At 36.4% G+C, this 15,355-nt stretch overlaps 1 protein-coding gene across 1 annotated transcript; it reads right to left on the reverse strand.

Annotated features, from left to right (window-relative positions):
* Nucleotides 1-328: 328 nt before the first annotated feature.
* On the reverse strand, nt 329-7,261 carry LOC119791051 (mitochondrial uncoupling protein 2-like). The gene is made up of 8 exons (XM_038296891.1): nt 7,109-7,261; nt 4,768-4,899; nt 4,546-4,679; nt 3,680-3,887; nt 3,402-3,599; nt 3,214-3,315; nt 2,711-2,891; nt 329-1,140 (listed from the first exon to the last, which is right to left on the reverse strand). The coding sequence occupies exons 3-8, from the start codon at nt 4,669-4,671 to the stop codon at nt 1,026-1,028; spliced, it is 930 nt and encodes a 309-aa protein (XP_038152819.1). The 5' UTR covers nt 4,672-4,679; nt 4,768-4,899; nt 7,109-7,261; the 3' UTR covers nt 329-1,025.
* Nucleotides 7,262-15,355: the final 8,094 nt, after the last annotated feature.

A 15,355-nucleotide genomic window follows, 5' to 3' on the forward strand; every position in this document is an offset into this window, starting at 1 on the left:
CGTTCGACAAATATAGAAAAAGCAGACATGTGATAACTCAGGATTGTAAAGTGCAGCGTTCTGACCTGTGGTACGGGTACACGTTGTCCTACATATGTCCCTGTATGACGCTGCTGTCCCACTATTGATCCAACTAACCAGCTGTTAAAATACATCATGAAGCAAATGTTTCTTCTGTGTAACTAATCCAACAACCTTTCATCTACAGACTTCATGTTTTTTTATGGACAGGCCTTTTTTTGAAAGTGTTGAATCTTTTGCAGCAGATGAAACTTTTTATTTCTCACGCAATACTGGTTTTCATAGAATCAGCAGAAAATCCAAAGCCTTGCTAGTACAGTATTTTTTATTTAATAGTGCAATAATCTTTCCATTTGTTTATTACCAAGTTACAACTAAAAAACATTGATTCTGTTCCAGACAAAACCCACTTTTAGCTGCAGCTGTCTTTGACTGTGCAAAATGCTTTGATGACCCATTGACCAGCAATAAATCCAACAAGTGCTCACTTTACATTCAACAATCTACTCCTGACTGAAAAGACCCAAAGCAAAGATCAACAGTGTAAACGTTTTCAGCGATACCCATGATGAAGGTATGGCACAGATGAAATGGTCTCCATTTTCTTGGAAGGATTCTTCTAAGGATTAAGTCATCCTTATGCAACAATGTCATTGATGTGACTGGAAGGTTCAGCCTTTGTAAACATAGAACTACATCAAATAGTCTGGCGAGCAAAAATCTGCTATACTTCGATCCAATTGGAAGCACTAATCACATCAGTCCATGAAACGAGTCCTTGCGCCGCAATCTGCAAATTTTGCAGTCTTTCAGGAATGTCCCTGATTCTCCAGGCACAGAGTCCATGAGGTTCAACCTTTCGACTTCACAGAGCCGATCACCAAATTTAAGTAGGGCCTCTTCGCCTCCAGCCTCATTGCACAGTTCCTTTCACAACTTCCTGCCACATGTCAGGACTTTAGTATGTCTGAATTCGGGTGGTTTGGGTGCCCGACGATCTGCAGTCAGAACGGTGACTCCCAGTACTGCTGTGCTCTGGTCATTCCTCTTTTAATTTGTTCATATGTCACAAACATGACGATGTTCCAAGATCCCAGCCGCAGAAAAGATGGCATGAATCTGGAAGAAGCAAAATAGGAGTTGTTTAGAACGAGGTACAAAGAGGTTGTGTTATATTTTTGTTCTCCAAAAACTGCTGGGATGTTTCTGTAACCAGAAGCCTAGTTTTGATCCATTCAGGCAGAACTAGACTAATTATTTACATTTTCAGGTGAAAATTTCAGAAAGGAGAAGTTTATTTACTCATAATAGCATTAGCCTTTTTTATTGCTGTTAGTGTTAACTTACTACTTGTGCATTGAAATGTCTGAGAATGATTTAAATGTGGAGCTAAAAGTTTAACTCCTCCCAGCCACTAGATGGCTCCCACTCTCGTTTTATGCAGGTTTCCAGCTAGTTGCCATGTCCCGTAATGCTAACCATTGCAAATATTTAACTATGCAGCTCAGATGAAACACAGAAACATTTGCTTTCTTAATTCGGGGCAAACAATCTAAATCTTTACTGATGTTTGTTGTTGTGTTGCATCTGTTTTTTGTTTTTTGGCTTCAATCTTAGAATTGTAATGCAGAGAAGAAGCCATTTGTGTTCTTTTTGTGTCGACTTCGGCCTTATTAGTGGCCATAAATATTCTTTGGAACAGTCAAAATAAAACAAACAGTTATTTTTTATATGCTACATCCTTCTTTCGGTAAAATAATACTATTATTCTGCACCACTCTTGATGTTCTGTGAATTTATTTTTTAAATTAAATGTTTTGATGAAAAAGTTGCTACAACCTTTAACTTTTATTAGCAATACAAGCAGATTGCATCAATTTCTCTTCATTTTGTAAAACAATAAGCAGAAGTACTTCAGCATCATATTTACTCAAGGAAAACTTCACAGCTCTGAGAGAGAAACTGTTTCTACGTCTGTCTGTTCTGGATGTAATGTTCCTGAATCCTTTTCCTCTTAGAGATGGACAAACACTGAATGCACCATGAGTTTGAAATCCATAATTAAATCAAATAAACTTTTAATAAGAGTCATTATGGAGAAATGGTTTATTATCATGTTATCAGGATAAAGGGGGTGTCCAAATACAACTGATTATCATTAAATATTTAACTAGATTTTATGAGCTTGTTGGATTTTGGTTTTGTTAAATTTCCTATTTTTCCTGGAGAATTGTAAAAAATAAAATAAAATAAAGAATCAGAAAATGTTTAGTAAAGAAGCCAATGGTCAATCCTTTAAAGTTAAATTGAAACTATTTGGTGGTCGGGTTGGGGCCAGGGTTTTCTCATTAGGGCAAAGAAAAAAAAATCACAACTAGAGTAAAACTTTAAAGATAAAAACCGAAAATGATTCAATATGGTTTCTGACCCAGCTCTTATGGTCATAAACTGTTTTAGTATTATTTCAACAGGACAGGGGCCAAATCAGGCGTTCAACAAGGGCACTGGCCCTTGTTGACCATCATCTAGAACCACCTAACCTTTTGCGTCAAACCGTGAACCGCCTCAGGAACAGGTTGGGATCACCCTGACTAACGTCAGGAGATGTTGACAGAACATCACTCTTAATCTGGTTGATTTCAAACCAGCAGTTTTTCAAATTAAGCTTTGATTTTATTGGAGCTATTACCCTTTATAGAAAGCTGCAGGTCCTTCATTTCTCAACATGTTCAGAGCGCAGTTGATGGCACTGGCGTACTGACCATCTCCTGAGTTCATGAACCGTGTTTTGACCACGTCCACAGGAGACGCCACTATAGTGGTGCAAAAGCCGGCACCGAAGGCCGCTGTGAAGTGGCACGGCAGGTTGTCTGTGGGAGAACAGAACCAAAGTCACTTCTTGAGACAGCAGCAGTTTGATTTTTAAACATGGTTCAAAATAGCACATTTTTTCTTTTAATAAGCGTATTTTCCCTTGATTTGAGAAAGTGAGTGAATCATTTTTAAATAAACGTCTCCATTGTCGTATTTCAAGAACATCAATATCTAATCATTTTAGTCTAAGGGAAAAATACTCATCTCACTAACATCATTTAATCTGCTCCAATTAAGGTCAAACACACTTATTTGAAGAAATGTGCACTTATTTGTAGATAGTTATTTGCAGTGCAGTGGTCTGGGTCCTCTGCTTACCAGTCATTAGGTCATACTTCAGGATAAGTTCTTTGATCATATCATAGGTGACCAGTTCAGCACAGTTTACGATGGCGTTCCTCGTGATGTTTGGCATGCAACCTAAAAAAAAAAAGGAAGGGGAATATTGGTCTAAACTTCTGATGTTTTTCATCTGTCGACCTTAAAAATAAAAGAGAGAGCAATACCTTTCCAAAGTCCCCGGACTCCTTCGTCTCTGGCTATCGCCTTGTAGGCATCCAGTGTGCTGTTATATCTCCTCTCACCATCAGCCAGCCGCACCTGGGCTTGGAAACGCACCTTTACCACGTCTGTCGGTTGTGCAAAAGCCACAGCCATCGCTCCTGTGGTGCAGCCTGCCATGAGCCTGGTCACGATCCCAGCACCTTTGGAAGCATAAAGGTTAGGATCATAAAAACAGCTACAGTAGGTTCCTAATTCTCCTGATTCAACTAAATTCACTTACTCTCAGTGCCTCTGGTGTAGAACTGCTTCATTGAGTCATAAAGTCCGATCCGAACCGAGGCGAAGCTCATCTGCCTTTGAAGACCGGCCACCAGCCCATTGTAAAGACTCCTGGCTCCTTCTGTGCGCACCATGGTGCTGATGGTGCCATACACTCCCCGGTACCTCACTGCGCCGGGCCCTTTAGGTCTCTGAGACTCACCCTGGATCTGGGTACATGATGGTATCCATGAATCATCAGCGGCACATTAAACTTAAAGATAAAACAGAATCTATACTACATAAGATTATATAAAAGTAAGTAACAATGTCATAAGCGTATTTGCCCTTCATTTGAGCAGATAAATAAGACCATCGGACAAAGATATGAGATGATTGACATTTAAAAAGGATAAAAATAACTATTATTATTATTTTTAGATGTAATTTTTGGCAGTGTATTTCAGATTCTCAAAGCAAATAGTTTTTCCCACCTCCAGGAATGACAAAAAATGTATTCATGTAATTTATAAGGATTAAGATGTTTTGAAAGCAGCAATAATAATCAGGAATGAGCTGGATTAGAAAAATCATGTGAAGCATTGCAAGAAAATATGTAAAAAATAAAATGAAATGCATTTGCCCTTAATCAGAGCAGGTAAATTAGGCAATAGTTTACATATTTTCAACTTCAAAAGAAATAATTTTATACTATGCACATGAAATAAGAAATTACAGATGTTTTTAATCTATTTTTAATTTAAATTATCTTTTTTCATTGACTAATTGTCTAAGTTACGTGCTTAAATCAAATGAGAATACAGAAACTTCAAAAAAGTATTTAAATGTTTTGCAGTGTAAAATCAGTAAATATCAGAAGTCTCTAACCTGCAGCCTGACTTTGGCCGTATCCAGAGGAAAGGTGATGAGGTCAGCGATGCAAGCCGCCGTACCTGCTCCAAAGAACTTGATGCCCGCGGAGGGAACCATGTCACTCGCTTTCACCACAACCATCTTTATTTCTGGTATCGGTGCACAGATGGAAAAATGCACTCTTATTGCTATGTGGCTTCAGTTAAACCTTCAGATGTGTCAGCAGACTTTGCGTACCTTTACAGTATAATGAAGAGAAGTTTCAGGTTTTCTTAAGAATCAGATAGGTCTTTGGGAGAAGTTCTGCTGCTGAGGAGCTTTTGGCCATAAACGTTCTCAGAGGTGAGCCTGTCAGCATACCCCTCCTCACTGAAAAGGCAATTTCAGAATCACACCTATAAGTCTTTTCACTGCAAAAACCAAAATAGAGATAGACCCATGCATGGGCCAACTGATATTTTTGGCCAATATTAGCATTTGTTCCTGTATCAGCCAATAGGTGCATGCATTGGTGCTTCAAGCAGCCTTTTCTTGAGATGTTGTGGAGTGCATGTATTGCTGCGGCCCTGCTACACAAGGGCGTAGGTTTGATTTGAACTTTGCTAGGGACACTATTGGTCTGGTGTCATTGGTGCTATGCAATATGCATGCCCTTTTTTATGCTCGATGTGAGCATCCGTACTGATAAGAGGAATTCATTGTTAAAAGAGAAAAGCAACATTTTGCTACATAAAAAAAAATGTTATAAGCTCTACACTCATTAGATGCTGTTTATCAATGTTTGAAGCATCACCGGGTCTGAAGAATGTGGAATTAGGACTGTTTTCCACTTTGAAAACGGTTTCATTTGAACGACTAAGAGAGGGTAAATACAGTATTTTCTTTTGAAGATATAGAATTGTGCAGAGTTAAACCCCACTCTAATATTTGTACCTACTATGCTCTCTCTGTATCAAGCAAAATAATACATTCATTAAAATATTAACTTCACTATAAAAGTTGAACATCTGGGCTGTAGTTACTCTGTGTAGCCCATTTCATGTATTTCATCTGGGGCTGAAAAAAAATGAATCATATTGATTATTTCAATAATCGTCAACTAATTTAGTAGGTGATTCATCATTAACTGGAGTATAGAGACTTTAAAACATACAGTAATATAAATGTAAAATGTGTGTGGGAAACCACAGAGCAACCCACTTAGATAAGTTATATTAAAATTTTAAAAATAAAAACAAAAAAATGAAAACAGTAATATCAACTAAATATCGGTATAAAGGAAACCCTCACATTTTCTTTCTTAATTGGCTGTTGCTAAGAATCAGAAATGTTGATGGCTTACAGCCTTTATTTGCCCATTTTTCCAGCAGTCTTCAGAACTCCTGGCTGACTCAGAATATTTCGTTGTATATAAAAAAAAAAAGGTTTTTGTTTTTTAGTGTATATGATAATCATTTTTTTTAATTGGGACTAGTTTTGTAGCCTAATATTAATTGTAGTAACCGCTGCATTCTAGTGTGAATAAATTTTCAATGTTGTGCTCCAAGCACACGCGGACTAGAAAACAGCCAATCAGAGAGAGAGAAGGCGGAACTTAAGGCAGAACAACCAATGAGAGTGGAGTTAAACAGCGCAGCACAGTTCCATGCGCTGCTGCGTGTAAGGGACAGGAGAGACCAGGCAGAGGAGCTGCGAGAGGAATAGAAGCCACTGCTGCAAGAACTACTGCTGTAAATTATAAACATGTTGCTCACATCCAATTATTGGAAGGGACAATTAGGACGGTTCAAAATTTTGGTAGGGACATGTCCCTATGGTCCCTATGCAAACCTACGCCCATGCTGCTACATATTGTTAATGCTTTGTTTCATTTGCCCTTTTAGTTTAAATTTAGACATGTATAACCTATTATTGGTTCCTTTTTATCATGTAAAGCAGAAATGCCCAAAGTCAGTCCTCGAGAACCGCTGTCCTGCAGGATTGTGAGGTTTCCATGTTTTAGTACAGCTGATACTGATGATAGCATTTCAGCAAGAGCCTGTTAATCAGCTATCATTGAAAATCAGCTGCGTTGAAGCAGGAAACCTCTAAACCTGCAGGACAGCAGCCCTCAGGGACCGAGTTTGGACATGCCTGATGTAAATGGAGAGGTAAAAATCAATATCGTCTCCAAGAATCAGCACAAAAATATCAGCAGCACATATTGGGAATCGGTTTAATGTCAAAATAATCCATATCAGAATAAGCCTGCAAATACAGGCGTCAGTAGATATATGCCGAAATCAGTAAAGAATCCTCAAATAAAAAAATGTATCCTTAATCTGAGCAGGTCAAGTAGATGCTTTTACAATGGAATTAGTGTTTTTATGCAATGAAACAACGATAAAGATTTAAATTAAGAAAAGAGTTTTTTTTTCTCATTTTAAACAAAAATCCTTATTTTATAGGTAAATTGTCCAACATATCTGCTCATATCCACCAAAAATACACCATAAGAAAGATTTGTTTACTTATATTTTAATTTTTGCTGTGTTGAAGCCAATTAAACTAGAATCAGCTAATTAAATTGGATATTTACCTCAATAAATATCCAAGAAGGTTTTAATCCAGTTCAAAGATGCAGCTTCCTTAGTGCCGTTAGTCCGATTAGGTGTTTTGCTCCAGGCTAGGTGCTTAGTGTGTCTCTGAGGATGAAGATGGGCCCTGAATTTATAGGATCCTCCTGCACATGACCTATGAAGATGTACACACCTGCTTTGCGACGATCATGTGTACCAGTCTGTGACACAGCAGGTTATCTGAGCTGTTGTTGATCCCAGAAGGGGAACTGATAAACACACACACACATTTACAACATTTTCATCTAATTTAAAGTTTTATTTAATTTTTTTTTTATCATGATAAAATGTTTGTCTATGATTTAAACTGGATATCCATGGTTTGGTGTTTATGGTAAATTTCCACTTTAACTGTAAACATGGCGGCTCATGTTACAGGAGTGACGTCACAGAGCGTACCCTGTTTTTCGATTGGCTTGTTTTCATAGCCTGTCCTGCTGGAAGGTGTGTCCTCTGAATGTTTTAATGGGGCACAGCCATCCGTGTGATGATGTTCGCAACCAACAAGATATTCAGATCCATTTCAGGAGACCTTTTACTCATCCCTCCTCCCAGAAAGCAAAGTTACACAACAGTCTGAGGTTAATGCTGAAATCCTGGAGACAGACCAGGGTGGTTGGAGGCAGCATCTGAGTGCAATTACTCCACCTTCTCATTCAGACAAATCAACAGGATGCTGAATGGAAAGAGTTTGAGGGAGGCAACCTTTAGGTCTTCTACTCCACTCATCATTAGGTCAAGTTTATAATTCAAGTTTTTCTGTACCAGCCTTTGTTTCCCACTGCCAGGTGCTTTTCTCTGCTTTATTTTCTAATGTTTTGTTCATGTTCTACAAAAAAACTTTAATACCTAGAAAGGAGGAAGGCTTGTGAGCTGCAGGGTTAGAACGTCCGGCATGCCCGCTAACTTTCCACAGCAGCTGCAAACGCAGGGATCTCATTAAACTCACATTAAAATCCAAACCAAAAACTATGTGAACTTTTCACACACTTTCAAATGTTTTCACCTTAAAAACTCAAAATTGTATGTATTCGACTGATATGGCAGACTAATCACCAACCCTCCATTAGAGAGGATCAGTGAATGGAGTAAGGACCAAAAGCATATGGAGTGAAGTTTGTTCCATTATTCTTACAAGCAGAGAATATATGTTGTAAATAGAAATTTGAAAAAAAAATTTCAGAAATGAAATTAAGAAAAATTTTGTAATCAAACAACTTTTTAAATTATCTTTTCAAAATTTTAGTTTTTCAAATTTCTCTTTTTCAAATTGCATTTTAAAGATCTCAGTTTCTTCACTTCAAGCCCAATGCAAAAGTTGTTGTAAGTTCTTAAGATTAATCTGCAAACAAGATCCATTATCAAAGTTTCATTCCTGGATAGACTTTTTTTTAAATTTCCATTTACAAAATCTGTTGTTATTTTGCAACAATAATGCAACAAAATTCCCTCCATGGCCTTTTTAATCTATCATCTGGACAGTGGAATAGCTGCAAACACAAGGTGATCCTCCTGAACCAATAAAATAATGCGGACAAAGATGGCGGTCCATCTTCTGACCTAATCACCCCAAAAAAACAAAAAATCAGCCAGATGAACAAAAGAACGGAGGAGATGGACAAATGTAAGGGTCCTTTCAATAAGAAAATGTTTGTGGTTTTCTTTATCATATTTATTCCACTTCCAAAAGGAGGCTTTGTTTTGGTGTAACACATAAAAAAAAGTTTTGAACGGGTGTGAATACTTTTGTGCAGCACCTTGGCTGTTTGTTTGTTTGCTGGACAGGAGAACTTCATGCGCCTTCAGCTTTATTTTGCAAACAAGTATGTTATTGTTTACATAACATCAGTGAACAGCATCATATTTACAGCATGTGAACCAGAAAGGTCAGTTTACTTCAACATGTATCAGGTTAAGGAAAAAGTTTTCTCTGCACTGGTTTCCAGGGCCGAAAAAAAAAAAAAGCTGATGGTCGAATTGTTCTGATCGGGTTTTATTTAATCCATGTGAAGCGGATGGAGAGGAAAAAATCTGCTTTCCTACCAGTTAGGTTAACCTTTAGGTGCAGGCTGGGCCATTAACACCTCACTGGTCTGGCTTTAACCAGTTTGTACCGCTGTGCTCTCCTTCCTCTCTGAATGCCACGAACCTGGTTTAGAGCTGAGAAAGAGATCATCTCCGCTGCTCTAAAAATAAAGATCACAACAGAGCTCCGCTGATAGAAGAACCACGTCACAGAAAGGTCAGTGGGGCACAGGGCAGGACAGGTTTGTTTGTTCACCCATGAACCCGTCTGAATCTCTACCTCGTCCTGTTTTTTTTGTTTTGTTTTATGAGAGAGTTATCATAATAAATATAAAAAAAAACATATCTCTCTTTATTAAGAATCCCTAAGCATTTGAACTTCAAATTAAACCCACCATACCTATTTAATATGATCTTAAGTTTTTTTTATTTACAGGATTCCATACGGTGCATCAAGAGCTGATTTAGTGAAACACTGGATGGACCTAGAAAGCAGAAATGATTCAGCAGTTTGATCATCATTGCTTTAACCTCACAGGGATGGATGGATGGATGGATGGATGGATGGATGGATGGATGGATGGATGGATGGATGGATGGATGGATGGATGGATGGATGGATGGATGGATGGATGGATGGATGGTGATATTTATAGTTTTGCTTTCATAATTAAAGACTGAAAAATGAAGTCAGAAGGAAAGTATCTTCATGTGTGAAGCCTGCCTCGGCTTTGTTCTTCGTACTGCTGGGTCGCGTCGGATCCGGTCACTAGGAACTTCGTCTCTAATAAGGATTTGGATTTCATTCCGAACCCACTGACAGCCACTCCAGGGGAAATGTGATCTGGGGGCGGAGTCTGTCGGGATTCCTGCCCCAGAATCCTGGACCAACAGGCACATTTTCAAAAAACTGTCTGGGCTGAACGTCACAGATGAATCTGTTGTTCCAGATCACTTTGCTTCTCCTTTCAGTGATATTGATGAGACTACCTGTTCCAGAATCTTGTTTACTGAAAGCCTGTTTCCATTACGCAACCCTGGACCTCCTGCCATGGAGCTTCATTTCCCCCAAACACCCTAACAACTTCTGAGAGTTTCACAATCTTCAGTAAAGCAGCCTTCATGCTGTATACTGGTATTTATTAAGAGCCACATTCTGAAACAACAACAAAATATCTCTTTAAACTCCAAGAAAACATTAATGAACATTCAATCCATCAAGCCGATGAGAGCAGGTCTGGCAGCTAGGATTCTTTAACACTTCAGATCTGTTAAAGATGCATTTTTCGGTCAGGCAGCTGCATGTATGTAAATGAATCAACGCTCTAAATATTCAAGTTGATGGTTATAGCTCTAATATATAAATTTTCAGGAGGATTTAGTATCCCTTGATCTAACTGGGTGAAGGTTCAAGTCTCTGATTGAAAATCTGTTAGAGCTGTAATGAAGTTTTAAATAGAATGAATGCAACGTGATGCTGTTTATCGTCCTCCCTATACAGTTCTACTCGACTGATGTGAGTTTTTTATAAAATACTGTTATTGTTTACTTTCAGAAATACAAAGAAAATATAAACATACATGCTAATTATAAAAAGTAAAACATAAGAACATAAAAGTAGAAAGAAAGTAAAAAACAAAAAATTATAAGAATAAAGGTTTGATATAAAATTCATCACATACAAAGAGGCTTAATGTAATATCAGAGCTGACTGGTTTTGATGTTATCACATATATTAGAAAGGGGAATGGCTTTAAATCTGCATCTATATTTCTGTGCATTAGTTAGTGAATAATGTTCTTCCTTACAGGAGGCTCTTGATCTTGGCTCTGAAAAGAGATTTGCTGTTAGGGAAGAGTTTACTTCTATTGTCAGTGACGATATCTCAGACCTTAAATCAGGGTTATTAGCAAGTTAACAGTGATGTCATTTTATCGCAGTAAAGCAAAGAAAGTTTATTTAACAAGAATGTTTTGGTAGCAAGACAATTCAAAGTGCAGGAGTTGGAAAAAAGAAAAGAAAATGACACTGCAGTGACAGAAATATGCAGTGAATAATTAATGAATCCAAATAATTAAAGAGAATAAAAATTAAATAAAAAGAATTTATCTAATAATGGTAAATAAGGAGGAAATAAGATGGAAGGGTCACCTTAGTGACAAGAAGAAATGACATCTAAAACAGTGGGAAGGGCCCAATAAGTGGAATATTTGCTGGAGCAAAATAAACAGCCTGAATTTAACACTGAACTCACAAGTCCTCATTTTGATCCTGATTAAAAAATCCAACTGAGTTTTTAACTGATTTATTAAATCCGATTTCCTGTCCATGTAAAAGCTTGATAAAATGTTTTTTTTTTTCTTGGTCACATCCAGATGGAGAGAATATTAGAAAAATGCAACGTATTGTCCTAAATGGTAGCTTGAATTGTTGCCTTGTCAGGAACAGAAGCTGCTACACATTAAACCTGAATAAGTAACCAGAACTCAAACACTTTCAGCCCGTCAGTTACATCAGAATATTTAAATGATTCCACCTAAAGTCACTAGTTATCAGAAATAAGTTTGTTTCTCAAGTTCTACTTTAACATTTAACTTTCAGTTCAATTAAAATAGTCATCACACTTACGCAAAACATTTACTCATCATTTAAAGTTATATAAACTAAAACAATGTCATCTGCAAAGAGTTTGAATTTTCTGAACATTTATTTCATTACCTCTCACTGTTTACATGAACACATTCCAATATTACTACTTAAGGAAGCCAGAATTACATTTATTGAATCTCTGAATTTTGACTTTTTTCCTCAGAATCCAAACTTTAGTTTCAGAATTCTGGGTTTAATCTCAGAATTTTGAATCTGAGATTAAAGTCAGAATTCTGAGAAAAAAAAAGAAATCAGAATTCTGAGATTAAATTTAGAATTCTGAGATTAAACTCCGAATTGTGAGAAAAAAGTTGTTCCATTATTTTTTCATCCAAAGAAAATGTTTTATATTAAAACTTGAATGGAATTTTCCCTTTTTTTCTTTTCTTTTTCGATATTTTTTTTTTACATTTCTGATTTTATTCTTTTTCAAAATGTATTCACCTAATTTTCCTTTTGCAGGTTGAGTTTAACATATTTAATTATATTTAAATAGCATTTTCCTGATCCCATTCTCTTCATTTCTGGCTTTCCTCTAGGAATGAGAACTAAAAACAAATTTCTCCTGGCCTGCTGGAAGTCAGCAACAACATTTCATTAGTTAAGAACAAGCCTTTGTGTTGTGCTTGAAAAGAAGATAATGTGATTTGTGGAGCATAATTTGAAAAACTCAGTCAAACGATAGAAATAAACAGAGAAAAGAAAATGTGTAAAAAAAAATATATATAGAAACAAAAATAGAAAAAAAATTGTAATTATAAAAAATAAAAATCTGAGCAAACTGCAGTTGGTCTCAAAACATTTTTTGATGAAAATGGTTTTTGTATTACATTTTCAAATTTCCATTTGCTAAACAGGCTGTTTGCTCTCAACAATAATGGAATAAAATGTAATCCATATTATATATACCAGTGACTCAACCAGGCTTTCTTCATAATTTCAACACTTTTAAAAATGTGTCACTTTTCTCAATATGTTATTATTTGACAGAAAACACATAATCTAACATCATATTCATCATATTCATTGAATAACCATATAGCCTGTCTGTCATATCCTTGGGAACAGATTAAATTTTAGGCTTTAAATCTAATCAACTAAAAGCTCTGATGAGATTTGAATCAAACTAATCAATTAATTCTCTTTTAAATACTGAATTTAAAGCCCAAAGTTTGAACCAGGAACCAGTGTGAATATAAAATGTTTGGTAATAATGCAGGTAAAGATTGTGACGTTTGTTGTTTTAAAAAGACAACGTTATGCCGCCACCTTGTGGCCAATATTGGACCAACAAGCTGAATAAAGCATCTTCCATATGTTAGAACCCAAAAAATCAGTTTATTGTCTTTGGATGTTATGTGATGACCAACACAGAACGGTGCATAATTGTGAAGTGAAAAGAAACTTACTATATATTATTTTAATTATTTTTTTCTAAATAAAGTTCGTAAAAGTGTGGTGTGTATTTATATTCTGCCTTCCTGTGTCATTATTTTATTAAACAATAGTATTTGATGATATGACAAAACTTACCCCCATTGATGAAGAGGATCTGAAAACAATATTTTCTTTTGTCCTCTTTGGATTTAGGTCTCTATTTTGACTGGGCTATGCTAGCTCCATATTTTTTAATTTAGATTTTTGTGGATTTTTTTTTTTATCTATGTAGCTCTGGGTGTGTGCTTTGTGTATTTTGTTGATATGCATCTTGTTATTATTTAACTCTATTTATATATATGTTCCCAAAAACCAGCTTCTTTCCCTTCTTAAGCGAAGCATCACCACAGCATGAAGCCTCCACCACAATGTGCTGTCAGGGTACCATAAGAAGTTAATATTCCAAAACAAACACAGTTTTGAATGAATGCCAAAAATGATTTATTATGATTTTATCTTGATTGCCAACGTCTTCTTCTATATGTTTTCAGCAGACTGTAAATGAATCTACTTATAGCCGCGGATCTCTTCAGTTCCTGCTTAGAAAAACACCCATCCAGACGTTTCCTGATCTGCCCAATGGGTTCTTTCACTAAAGCTGTCTAACAAACCCCTGAGCTGAGATCCAATGGCTCACAGTTGAAATTTTATTAGCTGGATGACTGACTTCAAAAAGATTTTTGAATGGGATTCTTAGTCGGGTGTGTCAGTGTAAAATTAGTTAAATATAAATGGACCCCACTACTTTGTGTTGTGGTTTACCCCAAAGTCCTTGTATAACAATATAAACATGCCAAAAAAGTACAAATGTTTTAAATATCTAAGTATCTCTAAGAGGAACTGTATGTTCTTCCTAAGACATTTTTGTATGTCTTTATTTTTTTTTATTTTACATGATTCTATATGTATTAAAATAAAGCATGATTTTCTCTCTCTCCTCGAACATCCCATATGTTTAAGATTGTATGAAGATCCAGTTTAATCTGTTATTCTATTTATTCATAAACAACAGTAGATTATATTAAGCAAGGAAAATACAGTGAATAAAATCTAAAATGACAAACTGCATCACCTTAAATTTTAATTAAAGATCTTTAGTATTTACTATGTTTTTACTAATGTAGCCCAAAATAATGTATCAAAGGCATATAAATTACATTTTCTCTATTTTTTGGTTTACTTCTGTTCTAATTATTATTATTCTCTTTATACTATCTTTTCTCATGTATAATTTATTTATAATTAAATATATCCTTATGTTATTAAAGAGTTTTTTTGATTAATCATGAAGAATTGTTGAGCTGTACTTGTACGGCCGGATCTATCAAAGGTTTGCGTGTATAAAAACGTGAGCTATTTCACTGCGCACGCTAAAAAATTTACAAACTGATCTATCAACAGCGTGCTAAAAGGATTTGATCTTTTAAACGTGCTAAATAGCGCCTCTTATCCATTTAGTACTTTTTCTGCAATGAATATGCAATATGGGGCGTTTACACGCAAAAGTGCGTCTTGTGGGAGGAGAACATGTAAATATATTAATTTAGCACTCGCAAAGAGATTTATCAAACCTGAAAGCAATTTTGCTAACGCTATCTGACTCTATATTTAACACGTTTCAAAAGAAGGTGCAAATGGTCTGTATGCGTAATTGCGCACACATGGTAGCGGTTATTGTCGCAAGAAGGAGACATTGAAATGAAGCAAGGAGACGCAGAGAACGCATTTTTTCACTCCGTGTAAATATTTTTGGAATGAACGAGGAAACGATCATCAAAACATATCGTTTATCCAGCATTGCCATTTTGGAGCTGTTGGGGGAACTCCGAATGGATTTGGAGCCAGCCACAAGGAGGACCCACGCAATACCAGATATCACAAAACTCCTTGCAACATTGCACTTTTTTTGCATTTGGGTCATTCCAGCGTACGGTTGCAGCGAGAGCTGGGATCTCCCAATCTCGTTTTTTCAGAAGTGCTGTCCGACGGGGTCGGGGTTCTCCCCCTGCGCCTGTGGAGCAACGTGCCAAATGCTGCGGGGATCTCATCCACAGTCACAGGCCAATACAAAACAACTGTTTTTTTTTTTTTTTACT

This window comes from Cyprinodon tularosa, unplaced genomic scaffold (assembly GCF_016077235.1).
Source record: "Cyprinodon tularosa strain WSP-4 unplaced genomic scaffold, ASM1607723v1 ctg110, whole genome shotgun sequence".
NCBI classification, from domain to species: Eukaryota; Metazoa; Chordata; class Actinopteri; order Cyprinodontiformes; family Cyprinodontidae; genus Cyprinodon; species Cyprinodon tularosa.